At 48.6% G+C, this 18591-nt stretch overlaps 1 protein-coding gene across 3 annotated transcripts in view; it reads right to left on the reverse strand.

Annotated features, from left to right (window-relative positions):
* Positions 1-3428: 3428 nt before the first annotated feature.
* The window catches only part of C7H5orf52 (chromosome 7 C5orf52 homolog), a 46987-nt gene continuing 31824 nt past the window's right edge, over positions 3429-18591 (reverse strand). The window contains exons 1-4 of one of the 3 annotated variants that reach the window (XM_055285462.2): positions 13694-13829; positions 13283-13504; positions 9923-10031; positions 3429-3746 (exon numbers count right to left, since the gene is read on the reverse strand). In XM_055285462.2, the coding sequence (XP_055141437.1) occupies positions 3597-3746; positions 9923-10031; positions 13283-13494 (471 nt within the window). In that variant the 5' untranslated portion in view covers positions 13495-13504; positions 13694-13829 and the 3' untranslated portion in view covers positions 3429-3596. Of the gene's footprint in view, positions 3747-9922; positions 10032-12975; positions 13505-13693; positions 13830-18591 lie in introns of those variants that run through there. The other 2 variants (XM_055285463.1, XM_055285464.2) reach the window with 2 other exon arrangements.

Genomic DNA, 18591 nt, shown 5'->3' on the forward strand with positions numbered 1-18591 from the left:
GGGGGGAAGTGAGCAGGAGAGAGGAGGAGGGAGGGGTGGGAGGAAGTGAGGAGGGGAGAGGAGGAGGGAGGGGTGGGGGGAAAGAAAGGAGGGAAGAAAAAATGGAAGAAAGGAAGAACAAAAGGAAGAAAGGAAGGAAGGGAGAGAGGGAGGAAGAAAGTGAGTTCCAAGGTGGAAAATCAAGGGGCCTGTTTGGAGAAGTGAGAGAATTCATGGGATTTGGCTCATGGGAAGAAGTGTGGGAAATCAGGTTGAAAAGGCAGGTTCCAGGGAATCAGGCCCTCCCAGCCGTCTAATATGACAAAGCTAAGGAAGAATTCTTCCTGGTGACCATTTCATTCTTGTGGAATGAGTGCACTCAGCCCCCCAGAAGTAACTGTGCAGGGCTTGGTTGGAACCCCAGTGACCAACCATTGCTCCTGACCAGGTTCCCAATAGGCACATGCTGGCTTGGGATGCTCCAAGGCCGCCTGGAGGATATGGATCTATCTCAACCCAATTTCCTCCTCCTAGGGGATTAACTGAATATGAGGGAAGAGAGCAGATCAATGCTCGGAAAGGGAATGTATGTTGCTCAGGGTCTCAGAGGAAATTGAGGAGTCATACAAGCTGAACTCCCACTTCTAGATTCTTATTCCAAGGCTCACTCCCCCGCACCAGGCTGCCTCTTGAAGTGTATGTGTCAACTCCAGGTACAACGCAACGATTACAATTCCCAACAAAACCCCCTTCCCATTCACCTACAAGATGCTAGGCCTTGGGCTAGGTTCTTGTCAAGCTAACTGGGTTCTCAGAACAAGCCTATAAGATAGGTACTACAATTACTCCCAGTTTCCAGGTGAGGAAGGTGAAGATCTAAGGGGCAAAACGACATTCTTCTGCAAGGCAGAGCCAAGATTCCAAATCAGAGCCATTTGACTGCAAAGATTGTGCACATCAGATAAAGGAAACCTCACTGAAGCAGGGAGGGACACACACAGCCTTCCAGGCTTGTGAACAGCATTTCCAGACGCCAAAGAATTGCACAGAGAAAATACTGTGCAAACCAGATTCTCCCCATAAAGCCCAAAGGAGGCATCCTGCCTTCAGCCAGAGGCACCAGACTCCAGCAGCTGATTCCTGTTTCATCTGATTCCTGTTCTTCCTACTCCCCTCTCCACCACACCGAGACTATTCAAATATAAGCTTTGGCTGGGTGCAGTTGTTCACACCTGTAATCCCAGTACTTTGGGAAGCTGAGGCAGGCAGGTCACCTGAGGTCAGGAGTTCAAGACCGGCCTGGCCAACATGGTGAAACCCTGTCTCTACACAAATACAAAAAACAAAAAAAAAAGCTGTGCATGATGATGGGTACCTGTAATCCCAGCTATTGGGAGGCTGAGGCAGGAGAATCGCTTGAACCCAGGAGGCGGAGGTTGCAGTGAGCTGAGGATCGTGCCTTCATGAAAGCAGAGGATTTGAGTCCGTTTTGTTCATTAATGATTTCCAGCACCTACAAGAGTGCCTGGTATGTATAAGTTGCTATTAATAAATAAACATGTGTTGGATGATGTGGAAGGTGAATGTTTTTTAACCATAGGGAGTTTTTTTTGTTTGTTTTTTGAGATAGGGTTTCTGCTCTCTCACCCAGGTTGAAGTGCAGTGGTGCGATCTTGGCTCACTGCAGCTTTGACCTCCTGGGCTCAAGCAATCCTCCCACTTCAGCTTCCCGAGTAGCTGGGAGTACAGGCACACGCCACCACACCAGGCTGATTTTTCATTTTATTTTATTTTTTTTGTAGAGACAGGGTCTCACTACGTTGCCCAGGTTGGTCCCAAACTCCTGGCCTCAAGTGATCCTCCCACCTGGACCTCCCAAAGTGCTTGGATTACAGGCATGAACCACTGCGCCTGGCCAAACTTAGACCATCGCGCAAAGCTCCTGTATAGGGGTACTTCCATTAGCTGGGAGACCCAACTTGAATGACAGTGGCTTGGTGACAGAAGCTTTGAAAATGCTCCTGGATGAGCAGGCTGGATAAGGAATACCACTGGGAATCACTTTGTAAAGTGATTAGTCAAGTTAAACTCTCCCTGAGCGATCATTTTGGATAAGCCTGGACTTTCTTGCTTTGCTCAGAGCAGGATTTGTTTCCTTCCACTCAGCAGACATTCATGAAGCATTATGTGTGCAAAGCTCTGTGCCACATCTCAGGATCTGAGAAATGGAAGGAAGTGCAGAAACCACCCACCAGCCCCACCATTCCTGAAGAGCAAGTGGGAGAGCTGAAACCCAGAGAGAGATTACTGAGGGAGACAGGAGGTCCCAGTCCAAGGCCTGCCCCTGGCTCTGTCCCCTCAGCCCTGATAGGTCTGCAGACTTTCAAAGTCAGCAGCTGGACCAGGCCCAGAATTCTAATAGGCAGAGTAACACTTCTGACTTAACAAAGGGCTGGGCTGGAAAGTGTTCCTGCTAGGGGTCTCCAGGAATTAAATGACTTTGGTGGCCATGCACGGTGGCTCATGCCTGTAATACCAGCACTTTGGAAGGTCAAGAAGGGAGGATCACCTGAGGTCAGGAGTTCGAGACCAACCTGGCCAACATGGCGAAAACCCTTCTCTACTAAAAATACAAAAGTTAGCCAGGTGTGGAGGCGCATGCCTTTAATCCTAGCCACTCAGGAAGCTGAGGCAGGAAAATCACTCGAACCTGGAAGGCGGAGGTTGCAGTGAGCTGAGACTGTGCCACGGCACTCCAGCCTAGGCAATAGAGTGAGACTCCATCTCAAAAAAAAAAAAAAAGAAAAGAAAAGAAAAGAAAAGAAAAAAATGCCATGTAGGAAATGACATACAGATAAGCCTTGAAGGATGAAGAGAGAGCTAAAGGGGCATTCCAGATGAAGGATCTTCACAAATAAAGCTACAGTGCGGGGACTATCCGGGTGTAGTCTGGAGAGCAGGCAGAACAGGGAGTGGGGACCACTGGAAGGCTACTGGAGCCATCATGGTGAGAACCACTGGAAATGATGAGCCCTGGGCTCAGCACTTTACATCCTCATGCTAGACCTTGGAAGTAGGTTCCCTTACTACTACCACATTCTTTCAGATAAGGATGTGGAGGTCCAAGGAGGTGACAAGGTCACAAGGCTGACTGGTGGTAGAAATAGCACTTAAGCCAGGTCCTTCTGATGCCTCCCCCTGACCTCCTTACCACTGGAATGCCAGGCAGTGGCATTACTGAGGCCTTCCATCTAAGGTACCACTGTCCCAGCACACTTGGCTTGGCATGTCACCTTCAGACAAGTGGGCACCGAGAGGTCAATCTTTGCCTTAAGCATGGAAGCTAGCTTGATCCCACATTTTTGAGTTGAGCATCTACGAGACTATCAGGACCTCCTTCACCAGAATAGAGGGGATGCATGGGCAAGGAATATGAGGATTGCTGAGGATTTGTTATGCTCCGCTGTCTGCTGGTTTCTGTTTATTGTTCTACAGTTGTGTAGGTCGTAGTTACTAGTTCTCCTGGGGTCACACTGGTGTCATCGTGACCCTGGGGCAGATCCCTTTGCCAGAACTAGGGTGGTTGGCCTTTCTTGGGAGACTGGAGTTTAAACTGGTCATGGTATCCCGAAGGTTAAGTACTGGTCGATGTTCACGGATTCCTCTCTCCATCGCCCCAGCTTTCTGAGCTGCTCTGTCATGAACTTTTTTTTCAGGTGTTCATAGTAGTGGCTGATCTTTTTCTTGGTCTTCTCTAAAGCGCTCACCTTACAAAAAACAGAGGTGAGATTAGGATCAAGATCCTAAAGAGGTGAGATTAGGATTACTTCACAGCAGGGCAGGCATGTGTGCTACTGATATGGGAGTGGGAAAAGTGTCAGCTGGACCCTATGTACATTCCATATACTTTGACTCACAGGGAGCCTATTTCTCTATTTGTAAAAAGCGTGCATTAAGCTGGATAACTCCAAGGCCTGGCACAGTGGCTCATGCCTGTAATCCCAACACTCTGGGAGGCCAAGGAGGGTGGATCACTTGAAGTCAGGAGTTTGAGAGCAGCCTGGCCAACATGGTGAAACCCTGTCTCCACTGAAAATACAAAGATTAGCCAAGCATGGTGGTAGGCACCTGTAATCCCAGCTACTCAGGAGGCTGAGGCAGGAGAGTTGCTTGAACCAGGAGGTAGAGGCTGCAGTAAGCCGAGACCGCACCAGAGCACTATAGCCTGGACAACAGAGTGAGACTCCGTCTCACACTGAATTCTACTTATTTCTTCTATTGTATAACTTCTGTCCTGTCCCCGAAAAGATGGTAAGGTGTGGGAAGCCAACATCCTATGTCTTATTCATTTACTCCAATGAGCTAGCTACAGGAGAGGATACTAAGAAAAACTGCCACAGGTCTTCACAGTAACTCCAGTGTAGTCAGGAGGTAAGACACATGCTCAAATATTTCTTTTTTTTTTTTTTTGAGATGGAGTCTCACACTGTCACCCAGGCTGGAGTGCAGTGGTACTATCTCAGCTCACTGCAAGCTCTGCCTCCCGGGTTCACCCCATTCTCCTGCCTCAGCCTCCCGAGTAGCTGGGACTACATGCGCCCGCCACCACATCCGGCTAATTTTTTGTATTTTTAGTAGAGACGGGGTTTCACCGTGTTAGCCAGGATGGTCTCGATCTCCTGACCTCGTGATCCGCCCGCTTCGGCCTCCCAAAGTGCTGAGATTACAGGCGTGAGCCACCATGCCCGGCCCACATGCCCAAATATTTCTAAGAGAGAAAGTGATCCACTTCCAAAAGAAGCACAGAGTTCAAGGAAGGGAGATATCACAACAAGTTTCACTTGGCTGGGTGCTGTGGCTCACGTCTGTAATCCCAGCACTTTGCGGGGCTGAGGCAGGTGGCTCACTTGAGGCCAGGAGTTTGAGATCAGCCTGGCCAACATGGGGAAACCCCATCTCTACTCAAAATACAAAAAAAGCCTAGCTGGGTGTGGTGGCATACGCCTGTAATCCCAGCTACTCAGGGGGCTAAGGCACAAGAATCGCTTGAACCCAGGAGGCAGAGATTGCATTGAGCCAAAATTGTGCCACTGCACTCCAGCCTGGGTGACAGAGCGAGACTCTGTCTCGGAAAAGAAAAGAAAAGTAAAGCTACCCAGAGAAGTTAGCACATAAACTGAGGCTAGGTTTTGAAGGATGGGGAGGTTTGGGGCATGTAGAAACAATGTGGTGGGTGGTGATCCTGGGAATGTACGTTTTTAACAAGCCCTCCAGGGAATTCTGGTAAGCACTAACATTATCTGAAGACCTAGCACAAGGTTAAGCAAAGGACTTCTTCATAAAGTCCAGTCAATATTGACATGATTACTTGACATGAGGAATTAAAGAGGGAGGGTGGGTACTAAATGACATAGTTCAAGTCTGTGTTCTCCAAACCTGGCTGAACATCAGAAGTGTTTCAGTTGCTTGATACAAACGTAGGCCCCAAGGATTCTTGCTTAATAGGGTTTGGATGGGGGCCAGCAATCTCCACTTTTGTCATGCACCTGAGATTATTCTGATCCAGCCATTACCAAGTGGCTGCTATTACCACCATTTTCTTTTTTTCTTTTTCTTTTTTTTGAGACAGGGTCTCACTCTATTGCCCAGGCTAGAGAGAGTGCAGTGGCACAATCTTGGTTAACTGCAAACTCCACATCTTGGGTTCAAGCGATTCTTGTGCCTCAGCCTTCCAAGTATCTGAGATTACAGGCTCAAGCCACCACACCAGGTTAATTTTTGTATTTTTAGTAGAGACAGGGTTTCACCATGTTGGCCAGGCTGGTCTCAAACTCCTGACCTCAAGTGAGGCACCTGCCTCAGCCTCCCAAAGTGCTGGGCTTACAGGTGTGAGCCACTGCGCCCAACCTTATTACCACCATTTTCTTTTCTTTTTCTTTCTTTTTTTTTTTTGAGAGGGAGTTTCACTCTTGTTGCCCAGGCTGGAGTGCAATTATGCGATCTTGGCTCATCACCACCTTGGCCTCTCGGGTTCAAGAAATTCTCCTGCCTCAGCCTCCCAAGTAGCTGGGATTACAGGCATGTGCCACCACACCCGGCTAGTTTTCTATTTTTAGTAGAGAGGGGTTTCTCCATGTCGGTCAGGCTGGTCTCGAACTCCCAACCTCAGGTGATCCGCCCACCTCGGCCTTCCAAAGTGCATGAGCCACCGCCCTGGCTTACCACCATTTTCTAGTCCACCCCATGACAGTAGGCTTTTTGGCCTCTCTCAACTAGTGATTTTACCTTGAGCATGACTCTTACCAATCAGGGTTTCTCAACCTTGACGCTACTGACATTTTGAGCTAGGCAGTGTGTGGTGGAGGGCTGTCTCATACACTGCGGGATATTCAGCAGCATCCCTGGCCTCTACCTACTAAATGATAGTAGCACCACTATCATCGTTAATATAAAAAATGTAATAATCAAAATGTCTCCAGACATTGCCAATATTCCCTGAGGGGCAAAACCTCTTGAGGACTGCAGCCATAGATGAAGGAATAGCAGCCACCATTCACTGTTCTCAGAGCATACTCAGGGGATGCCTAGGATGCTAGAACCTAGCTGTCCTCCTTGAAATCCATGGCTAGCCAAAGACACCTCTTCCCCTAATGTGATCACACTTTTAGAGAGACGGAAACACTGCCACATTGTCACAGAGGCCTTCAAATCCTCTGAGTTCCTACAAGCTGGCCTCTCCGTTAGTCACTAGGTCTATAAACTGGAGAAGCCAGTGTCTGTCCTTAGGGAGAATATCCTGCATGATGGTTAGTCAGACTGGGGTTTGCAACTCTGTAGTGACTCACTGTGTGATCTTAGTGAAGTTCCTCCATCTGAGTCTCAGTTTTTGAACTATTAAAAGGGAGTAATAATACATAATAGGTGTCAGGTTACCTAAAACATATAAGTGCTCCATATAGCTTTAAAAGGAAGCTTCTGAGACCAGGTGCAGTGGCTCATGCCTGTAATCCCAGAACTCTGGGAGGCTGAGGCGGGCAGATGACCTAAGATCAGGAGTTCGAGACCAGCCTGGCTAACATGGTGAAATCCTGTCTCTACTAAAAATACAAAAATTAGCCAGCTGTGCTGGCACATGGCTGCAGTCCCAGCTACTTGGGAGGCTTAGGCGGGACAATTGCTTGAACCTGGGAAGTGGAGGTTGCAGTGAGCTGAGATGGTGCCACCATGCTCCAGCCTGGGTGACAGAAGGAGACTCCATCTCAAGAAAAAAAAAAAGGCCTGGGCGCGATGGCTCATGCCTGTAATCTCAGCACTTTGGGGAGGCCGAGGCGGGTGGATCATGATGTCAGGAGTTCGAGATCAGCCTGGCCAACATGGTGAAACCCTGTCTCTACTAAAAATACAAAAATTAGCTAGGTGTGGTGGCTGCAATCCCAACTACTTGGGAGGCTGAGGCAGGAGAATCGCTTGAAACTGGAAGGTGGAGGTTGCAGTAGGCTGAGATGGAGCCACTGCACTCCAGCCTGAGCAACAAGAGTGAAACTCTGTCTCAAAAACATAAATAAATAAAAATGAAAAAAAAAAAAAGGAAGCTTCTGGGCAGCTGAAAGTTGGCACAGCCCTCAGCGATACATAAAGCCAACCCAGGAGCTTCCAGTTAAGAGAATTGCAGAGTTCCTCGCCTCACCTAAGGCGTACAACATTCCCCACTCACTGAGTTGGCCCCCAGCTTATCATAGGCCTCTCAAAATACTCCACACCACCTGACCACAATGATTGCAACAGGGATGGGCCCATGAACCAAGTGGGGCCAACTGGATTCCTGCTCCAGGATTTGTCTAACTGGAACAGCAGTGGAAGCACTCCTTGTGGTCTACAGGCCAGGGTTTCCTGTGGCTTTTCTCTCCAGGTTCAGCCAGTCTGATAAGGATACCAGTGTTCAGAAAGCCACAAAGAGCTGGGCACGGTGGGGCATGCCTATAATGACAGCACTTTGGGAAGCAGAGATGGGCAGATCACTTGAGCCCGGGAATTTAACGCCAGCCTGGGCAATATGGTGAAACCCCGTTTCTATTAAATGTGCAAGCATTAGCTGGGCATGATGGCACGTGCCTGTAATCCTAGCAACGTGGGAGGCTGAGGTGGGAGGATTGCTTGAACCCAGGAGGCTGAGGCTACAGTGAGCTGTGATCGTGCCACTGCCCTCCAGCCTAAGCAAAAGAGTGAGACCCTGTCTCAAAAAAAAAAAAAAAGAATGAAAAAGAAAAAAAGTAAAAAAGAAAAAGGAAAGAAAAAAAAGAGAAGGATACAAAGATGATGACAGAGAATGGAAGACATACCTGGTGATAGTACAGCCCTTGGCTACTTTCCCCAAAAACATTGGCGACTCTGCCCTATCCATCCTTGATTATGTAAACCCAACTTCTCTATTTTGCTTGAACTAGTTCAAGTTCAGTTTATATTACCTGCAACTGAGAGGATCTTAATAGATCCTATTTTACAAATGAGAAAGCAGAGTCTGGAGGAAGTGTGATTCACCCAGGGTCACACAAAGCTGGCTTGCCCATCTATTTCCACTGCACCACACCCATGGAAGTGTAGCAGAAAGAGAAATGCCCAGGTCCCTACTCTTCTTTTGGTGTTTGTGACCTTCAAGAGGATCTGGCACCATCTCTTAAGGATCTCTAATTGTTTTTAATGTTAGAATCCCACGGGCCCATCCAGACTTGACCCTGGAACACGGAGGGAAGCTCAAAAGAGTCAAGAAGCGGGCAGAGGCTGGGCGTGGTGGCTTACTCCTGTAATCCCAGCACTTTGGCAGTCTGAGGTGGGTGGATCACCTGAGGTCAGGAGTTCGAGACCAGCCTGGCCAACATGGTGAACCCCCCCCCACCCCACTACTAATAAAACAAAAATTAGCCGGGCGTAGTGGTGCATGCCTGTAATTCCAGCTACTTGGGAGGGTGAGGCAGGAGAATTGCTTAACCCGGGAGGTAGAGGTTGCAATGAGTTGAGATAGCACCACTGCACTCCAGCCTGGGTAACAAGAGTGAAACACTGTCTCAAAAAAGAAAAGAAGGTGGCAGCAGCTCAACCCTGGGCACCCTGCTCTGCTTGAAAGAATGAGTGTGTTCCTGGGGTCCATCTTGTTCGCTTGTCTCTTCCTAGTGCCCAACACAGCACCTGTCCCAAGCAGGCCCTAAGGATAGGCTTAATGAATTCATCAGTCAGGGTCTATGGGAACAGTGGGGTGATAGCACTGAGGATTTCGAGTAAGCAGGTCAGACTCTACCTGTCCATAGCAAAAAGTGGGAGAAGAGCCTCAGTTCTCATCTGGAAAACGGGGATAATCCCCAAAGGAAAAAATGGACAAGATGGTATTGAGGCCCATTCAAACTCTAGGACCCAAGACTTTGGTTTTCTGTTTTTTTGTTTGTTTGTTTGTTTTTTGAGATGGAGCCTTGCTCTGTTGCCACACACCTGGCTGCTTTTTGTATTTTTAGTAGAGACAGGATTTCACCATGTTGGCCAGGCTGGTCTCGAACTCCTGACCTCAAGTGATCCTCCTGCCTCAGCCGCCCAAAGTGCTGGGATTAGAGGTATGAGCCACTGCGTGTGGCCTAGGACCCAAGACTTTGTATGGGAGAAAATAAGAATCCATTCATGGATTCCCTAAATAGAGAGATAATATGCTTTCAGAAAAAAAAGACCCAAGAGACATGGAGTCTTTGTCTCTGGCTCCCTTAGCCCAGGAACAGGTGTGACACCTTGCGCAGGTTAGTAACCCCGAGTATCAATTGCCTCCTCTGTAAAATGGGGCCTACCTTAGAGCACCTTGATGACTCCCTATCACCTCTATGATCCCCCAGCATATAGGGAGAATGAAATGAATATGGGTCAAGCCACTAACACCCTCTAATGCAAAAGCTTGTGGCTACTTTACCTCCATCTCATACATGCGTTGTGCGATGCGGTTATCATGAATAATCACCCGAGATAAATGGCTCTTGGGTAAAGTTTTTTTCATTGCTGCTTCACTGGAATTCATTAAGCTGGAGCAGGGAGGGAAAGGTGGCACAGGTTACAGACGGCTGGGGCCTGGGTCAGAGCACATTTGATGGGGTCCTGAGGGAGTGGCTGAGGCTTCTCCAGGTTTCTTAGGACAAGTGCAGCTCTGCCATAATTTTCAAAAGAACAGGGGAGTAACCACAGTTTCTTGTTGTGGAAAAGTTATGCTAAAGGAGTATTTCATGGATACCATGAAAAGCCATTCTGAGGATGTAAAATGGCCCAGTGCAGTCCACAAGAGAAGAATTATCAGGAACTCAGAACCATCCTCAGAAGCAGTCATCCTTTTTGTGTTTTTTGTTTTTTTGAGATGGAGTTTCACTGTCTCCCAGGCTGGAGTGTGGTGGTGCAATCTTGGCTTACTGCAAACTCCACCTCCAGTTCGAGCAATTCTCCTGCCTCGGCCTCCTGAGTAGCTGGGACTACAGGCACTTGCCACTATGCCTGGCTAATTTTTGTATTTTTAGTAGAGACGGGGTTTCACCATGTTGGACAGGCTGGGTTTGAGCTCCTGACCTCAAGAGATACACCCACCTCAGCCTCCCAAAGTTCTGGGATTACAGGCAAGTGCCACCATGACCACCCAGCCAAAAGCAGTCATCTTGATGATCCTTCTTAAGGATGAAATGGTGAGAGGAGTCTTAGAGGAGAGGAGTAAAGTTGTAGGGTAGGATTCAGAAGGATGAATCTGAGAGGTGTTTAGCTTGGGGGGCACTTGCTCTAGAGCATATGCCTCAAGGGGATCTGGGAGGTGGGGGTTTGGGGGAGTATAAAACAGAGCAGGGAGAAATGAAAATGAAAAGCTTGGACAGGTGTTACGCTGGTTAACAGGGAAATTCTGGAAGAAAGTTTGGGGAGTTTAGAAAAGTGAGGGAGGTATGGGATGACTCGGGGTTTTAGGAGACTCTGAAAGGTGAGAGGTGAAAGATGGGGTGGGGTGGGGTAGAATGGAGCCAAGTACTCCAGATGAAAATACAACAATTTGGTCAAAATGAGAAAATGGTGAAAAGTGGATACACTTCCAGGCACTGAGTTTTCACTTTTTGATAATTTGGTTACACCACGAAGTAGTCTTATGAACATATACCTTTAAATGGTTTTGTCCATTTAAAAATAATTGTTCAGGACCGGGCATGTTGGCTCACGCCTGTAGTCCCAGCACTTTGGGAGGCTGAAGCAGGCGAATCACTTGGAAGTCAGGAGTTCCAGAACAGCCTGGCAAACATGGTAAAACCCTGTCTCTGCTAAAAATACAAAAATTAGCTGGGCGTGGTGGTGAGCGCCTGCAATCCCAGCTACTCGGGAGGCTGGGGCAGGAGAATCACATGAACCCAGGAGGCAGAGGTTGCAGTGAACTATTGTACCATTGTGCTCCAGCCTGGGCGAAAGAGTGAGACTCCGTCTCAAAAAAAAAAAAAAAAAATCGTTCATATTTTCTTTCTAAAATGTGGAAACAAAATGTACAATATTGAATAAATTTTGGTATGTCATAAAATAAAATACATGTAATTGTATATGAAACATAGACACGGGTGGTGTATTAGATGGGAGAAGAAAGCAGGTTACTAGAAACTGAACTTTTTGTGATGTATTGTTTTTAAAGTATAAGTATGTTGTCATATATATATTATATATGAATGAAGCCTGAACAAAATGCACCAAAATGCTAACAGTGATTGTCCCTAACCAGTCATGCTGCTAGTCTGTCTTATTTTTCTTATTTTATTTTATTTTTATTTCTTTGAGATGGGATCTCACTCTGTTGTCCAGGTTGGAGTGCAGTGGCGCAATCTCCACTCACTGCAACCTCTGCCTCCCAGGCTCGAGCAATCCTCCCACCTCAGGATCCCGAGTAACTGGGACCACAGGCCAGCCACCACGCTCGGCTAATTTTTTGCATTTTTGGTAGAGACAGGGTTTCACCATGTTGACCTGGCTGGTCTCGAACTCCTGAGCTCAGGCGATCCACCCTCCTCAGCCTCCCAAAGTGGTGGGATTACAGGCATGAGCCCCTGCACCTGGCCTTATTTATCCATAAGTGTATGCTACTTTTATAATTAGGACAAAAAAGACAATTGTGGAAGGGTAAAACATTTTGAAGGACTAGCATTTTTTTCTAACTGATGCCAGGTGCAGTGGCTCACACCTGTAATCCCAGCACTTTGGGAGGCAGAGGCAGGCAGATCACCTGAGGTCAGGAGTTCCAGACCAGGCTGGCCAACATGGTGAAACCCCGTCTCTACTAATAATACAAAAATTAGCCGAATTATTAGTACAAAAATTGTACTAATAATACAAAAATTACATGGTGGCACACGCCTGTAATCCCAGCTACTCAGGAGGCTGAGGCAGGAGAATCGCAATTCATTTTCAGCCAATTTGGAACTGGAGTGTCGTGTATGTTTTTAGATTTACAAACTAATATGAACAATCCAATTTCCCAGTCTCCCATTTACATTTTCTGACCTCTATGCACATCCTAGGTATGAGGTGATGGAAAAGGCTGGTTTAGAGATCAAGACGCTCAAACATAAAAGTCCCCCAAATCCTGGAAAATCCCTAAAACATTTAAGGACACATAAAACTCTTCACCCACGCAGTGGATGCACCAAATTTACCAATACTAGAAGGGGAAGAGGGTGGCAACGACTGGAAATATTCCCTTTCAAGTAATAAAGGTCATTTTGAACCAAATTGCTTTCCATCTCAAGTTCTCCATGGACAGGAGCCTGAAGGATGCAGTGAGGGAGGTTTGTGGAATGGAAAGGAGCGCGGGTAATTGGAGTTTGTGAGGATCCGGGCCAGGCAGAGGGAACTAGGGTTTTTTCCAGGACCACTGGGGAACAGAGAGGCTGAGAAGGGGCATATGAGACAGATTCGAACTTGGGAGGACCTGGGCCTCGCCAGGTTCTAAGAGTCAGGGCTCACCCCCTAGGGCGCTGCGGCCACACGATGTCATGCCTGGGGGACTGACGGGCCGGGACCGATTCTGAGAAAATGTCGACTGGAGATGGGGATTCCAGGTTCTCCCGGGATTCCGGGGCGAGGGAGTTCGGGCTCCAGGGGATCCGAAGAGCTAGACTGGGAAGGAGCTGGGGCATGGGGCTACGAGAAATCGACTATGATGGGGTGTGAAAAAGGGCCGGGGTCGGGCTGAGGAGAGCGCGAGTCTCAGAGTTAGGGTTCCCTCGCAGGTCCGAGGGTCTGACGAACGCTCTGGGCAGGCGGGCCACACCTGAACAGCACCGGCTGCTGCGCGGACCTCGGCCGCGGGAAGCAGATCTGCGGCTGACCCCCTACGCCGATTTCTGGGCGGCGGCCGAGTCTATCGCGCTGGTAGTTCGAACCCGAGGTGGCGCCGGAACTGGTGGTCGCCTGGGCGGCGGTCCCGTAGATCGTGGAGGATCCCAGGTTACAGGTGACCAAGGGCCTAGTCGGCTGTGTCATTGCGGCTTCCCTGTTGAAGAAAGAGTTGGAAACTGGAGGCTGGTTGCCAGCCCAACTAGGTGGGCGCGTGCTGATGCGGAGTGAGTCCCTGGGCGGAGCCCTGAACCGAGAGCGGCGCGTTGCCTGGGAGACACATATTGGCTGTCGGGAGGGGGATGGGGGCTGTTGGACATGCGCGCAGAGCCCGGAGGCCACGGACGCGGTAATATTGTCCCTCGGCGTCCGCCATGGTGAGACCCGGCGCGTTTCTGTGAACACGGACGGGTCTGGAAGAAGTGGGGTGAGGTGAGCTGAGCAGACACTTTCCGCTTCGACGCGGGGACGGCAGTGACCCCGGCTTGCTGGAGGGGCGGGTAACGGGTTGAGCCAGGGTGGGGCTGCTCAGGGGCGTGGAGCTGAGGCCTGGATTTCTCTGAAGACCCGGCACAGGCGATTCCTTTCTGCGACGAGACAATTGCTATGGAAACCAAAGTGCTAGGCCAGCGGGGATTGAGGCTCCAGGATCAAGACTGGTCTCTTTCCGGAAGACCCTTGCCCCAGGCTTCGCGGGGCGGCTGCTTCCTGAACCAATCCGCCACTCTCCTGTGGGGTCTTGACACCGAGGAGGCGAAGAAGCCTATTCCAATGCCAGCTCCCCCGGGAAACCTACCTGGCCCACCCTTATAAGTGGTGCCTCGCTCTCGTTAACTCTTAGACTTTGTTCCACGTTTATAACCTAGTATTTCGGTAACGCCCCGCGGTGTTTGTTCACTTTTCCCACACATAATGGACCACAAAGACTTGCTTCCGGACTTTGCTTTATGACTCTGAACAAGCCATTTTTCCCACTGGGTCTCACTTTCCTCTCGTGTAAAATGGAAATATTAACTCTAGATGCCGGTCTGGTTAGGTTTGAAGATCGAACCAGATGAGGGAAGCCAAAGACTTCATAGGCTGTAAAGTGGTGAAACTGAACTGCTACCGAGTTGCTATTTTTTTCTCCCCTCCCTCTCCCTCAAGCTAAAAGTTCTTCAGATCTCTTGTGATTTCTTCAGGCGGTCTTGGGACTCCCTAGCCTCAGACCTGGAATAGATCTCTCTTTACACTTCATTTCCACAGAGCCCTTCATTTTAACTTTCCTATCCAAAGCAAAAAAAATAGTTATCATTTTTAGAGGGCTTACTCTGTGCCAAGCCCTGATAAAACTCTTTACCTGGATTATCTCATTAAATTTCACAACATCCTTTTAAGGTAGCCACTGTTATCCTCTTTTTAAGCTCTGTCTGCCTGTAATTGCCTATTTAATGTCTGTTTCCCCCACTAGACTTTGAGCTCTGAGAAAAGGGGCCATGACTGTCTTGTACATTTCAGTATCTCCAACACCTAATATAGTGCCTGATAAATATTTCTTAACTAGCATGAAAATGACTGACCCTCCTCCCATCACTACCCTTACCCTCAAGAGCATTGTCTCTCCTGCAGACTTTTAGTTGCTGTGATGAACAGCACATCCTTTATTCCCATGACTCACTGGTTTGAGGGGCCATCAGTTCACTTCTCTCTGGATTATCTGATGATGAGGATCCAGAACATCCCTTAGCATTTAGGCTTCCACCTGGGTTCAGAAGGCTTTTTCCTTGCCCTTCATATCGTCTCTAGAACAAGGCAGCCCTAGCTGCCCTTCCTGGGGTGAGCCTGATGCATTTGAGTCTAGGGCATTGGCAGGTAGGATTTACCTATACAACCTTTGGCTATTCTCTTCAGTAGCCTTGGAACCACGCCCATCCCCACTCAGCCTGTTCCTGGAATTCTAGAGAAAAATGGCTAGGCCGGGTGCCATGGCTCATGCCTGTAATCCCTGCACTTTGTGAGGCTAAGGCGGGCGGATCACTTGAGGTCAGGAGTTTTCGAGACCAACCTGGTCAGCATAATGAAACCCTGTTTATACTAAAAATAAAAAAATTAGTCAGGCGTGGTAGCGCCCACCTGTAATGCCAGCCACTAGGGAGGCTGAGGCACGAGAATCAGTCTAACCCGGGAGGCGGACGTTGCAGTGAGCCAAGATCGTGCCACTGCACTTCCAGCCTGGGCGACAGGAAATACTTTGTCTCAGATAAATAAATAAATAAATAAATAAATAAATAAATAAATAAAATTGATGGGCGCGGTGGCTCACACCTGTAATCCCAACTCTTTGGGAGGTCGGGGAGAGCAGATCACTAGAGGTCAGGAGTTTAAGACCAGCCTGGCCAAAATAGTGAAACCCCATCTCTACAAAAATTAGCCGAGTGTGGTGGTGCCTGCCTACAATCCCAGCTACTCAGGAGGCAGAGGCAGGAGAATCGCTTGAATCCAGGAGGCAGAGGTTGCAGTGAGCCGAGATAGTGCCACTGCACTCTAGCCAGGACTACAGAGCAAGACTCTGTCTCAAAAAACAAGTAAATTAATTAATAAAAATAAATCAATTAAATAACTTTGCCTCCCTCCCCAATCCCAGCACCCAGGCATTGTGCCTTGCGGTAGATCCTAGCTGAGCATTTAAGCACAAGCCTCTGCTGACCCTTTTTGGTCTCTGTGGGATCTGCCCTAGTCTAGCAGCCAGAGCCCCAGGTGCACATTTGGCACCTTTTGGCCTCGTGACCTCACCTGTCAAAATGCTTTCCCACCACTTATCTCATGGGGTCCTCTCTACAATCCTGGGAAGTGAGGAGAGCCAGGATTCCCATTCTCACTTTACAAATGAGCAGCAGGATCCTGGGATCCAGTACCAAATCTACCACTAATTCCTTACCTGACCTTGGCAAGTCACCTTCCTACTCCCAGGCTCAGTCACCTATCGATGAAATAGGAGAGGCGATCTTCACAAGACAGCTATATGGTCTCTTCCATCTTCCCAGCCTCTCAGAGTGGAGAGGTGACTTGCCCAAGATCAGAGTGAACCAGAGCTGAAGCACTCCCAGTCTGCAGGTCCCCATCACTGATCAGGAAAAACCAGAAGTGTCACAGCAAAGAAGAAAATCCGTTCTTCCACCTTTATGTTCTGATTGTGTGTTCAAGGGCCACATAGATAGGTGAGTGGATGGATGGATGGATGGATGAGTGGTTGGATGGATGAGTGGAGGGATGGATGAGTGGATGGATGGATGAGTGGATGGATGAATGGATGGATGGATGAGACAGATATGTCAGAACTTTGGAATCACTCTTAGCAGCAACTTCAGCAGCTACCTACCCACCCTGCTCCCGGACAAGTTACCCCTCTGATTCCAGCTGGCTAACCCTTTGGCAGGATCCTCTGGACCCACCAAATTCTGAATCCTTCATATTCTGAAATCACTGCCCCTGCCTGACAGCCTGGAGCTAGGATCTGCAGTGTGGGGAAGAAGTCTTCATCCCAGGCTTCCTTCTTGACACGTTATCAACCACTGTGCTCAACAGCTACAGCTGTAGGAGAAGAGTCAGTGGCCAGGGACCATAAATGAAGGCTCCAACCATGGGCATCCCTCACAGAGCAATTCCTTTGGCCAATAATGGCTGAAATAAACTCTGTGCTCATAATGAAGCTGAGAATCACTGGGACGGCAGCCTGGCATGGGAAGAGCACGCCCTGTGCATTGTATGGCCTGGTTCACATCTGACATTAAGTTCCTCCACCTCTCTGTGCCTTGGTTTTCTTGCCTGTAAGATAGGCGTGATGCCTGACAAGTGTTGTTGTGGGGAATGAATGAGGTAAGATATAAAATGCCTTGCAGGTCATAGGTGCTCAGTAAACAGAAGTTCCTTTCCTTTTGTTCCAGGTCATGGAGAAATGCTGTAGAGGGTAGGAACAAAGTGTACTGTGCATCCAGCAAGGTTTGTATGTGTGTACGTATGTAAGTATGTATGTATGTATTTATTCTGAGATGGAGTCTCGCTCTATCGCCCAGGCTGGAGGGCAGTGGCACGATATCAGGTCACTGCAGCCTCTGTGACCTGGGTTCAAGTGGTTCCCCTGCCTCGGCCTCCCGAGTAAAGTTGCTGGGATTACAGGGGCCTGCCACCACACCCGGCTAATTTTTGTAGTTTTAGAAGAGACAGGGTTTCACCATGTTGGCCAGGCTGTTCCCAAATTCCTGACCTCAGGTGATTCCGCCCACCTCGGCCTCCCAAAGTGCTGGGATTACAGGCATGAACCACTGTACCCAGCCTCAAGGTTTTTAAACTGGTTTTTCCAAGTACTCCAAAGCAGTGAAATGCATTTGGTGGGGGAATGAAGGGAGGGGAAATGAAATGTATTTTCAACAACAAATGAAGTTGTGTTCAAACATACTTAATCTCTTTAAGAGATAGTACTTTTCATCTGTCCACTGCCATCATCATAGAACTTCAGGCACAAGGAATACTCCACAGAGATTTTCCAGTGACAAGCTGAGCTCATCTCTTTATTTCACAGGAGTCGGGGGCAGTAGTCAGGACTCCTATGTCCCATCCCTCCACTTCTTGGGTGAGCCTCTCCCTCATCCACATCTCCCTAACCCAGCCTAACTCTCCCTAATGGCCTGTCCATCTCAGAGTGGGTGACAAGTTCTTCAGATACCTGGTGGAAGAGACACCTGGGTTGGAGTCCAGCTTTGATGTTAAAGAGCTGACCTTGGCCAGGCATGGTGGCTCACGCCTGTAATCCCAGCACTTTGGGAGGCCAACGCAGGTGGATTACCTGAGGTCAGAAGTTGGAGACCAGCCTGGCCAACATGATGAAACCCCGTCTCCACTGAAAACACAAAAATTAGCTGGGTGTGGTGGTGCATGCCTGTAATCCCAACTATTTAGGAGGCTGAGGGAGGAGAATCGCTTGAACCCAGGAGGTGGAGGTCGCAGTTAGCTGAGATTGTGCCACTGCACTCCAGCCTGGGCGCCAGACCCAGACTTCATCTCAAAACAAAACAAAACCAAAAACCTCATCCATAAAATGGGGCTAATAAAATTACCTATTCTGCTGTTGGGAGGATTCAATGAGATCATGTTTGAAAAGAGCTGGGCCTTATACCTGGCACATGAGGGCTCAATAAATGTTAATATGCTAATGATTTTAATGACCTGAATGGGATCCCAGGTGAGATTTCCTTTGAACTGAGGTAG

The sequence above is a fragment of the Symphalangus syndactylus genome, chromosome 7, assembly GCF_028878055.3.
Source record: "Symphalangus syndactylus isolate Jambi chromosome 7, NHGRI_mSymSyn1-v2.1_pri, whole genome shotgun sequence".
Lineage (NCBI taxonomy): Eukaryota > Metazoa > Chordata > Mammalia > Primates > Hylobatidae > Symphalangus > Symphalangus syndactylus.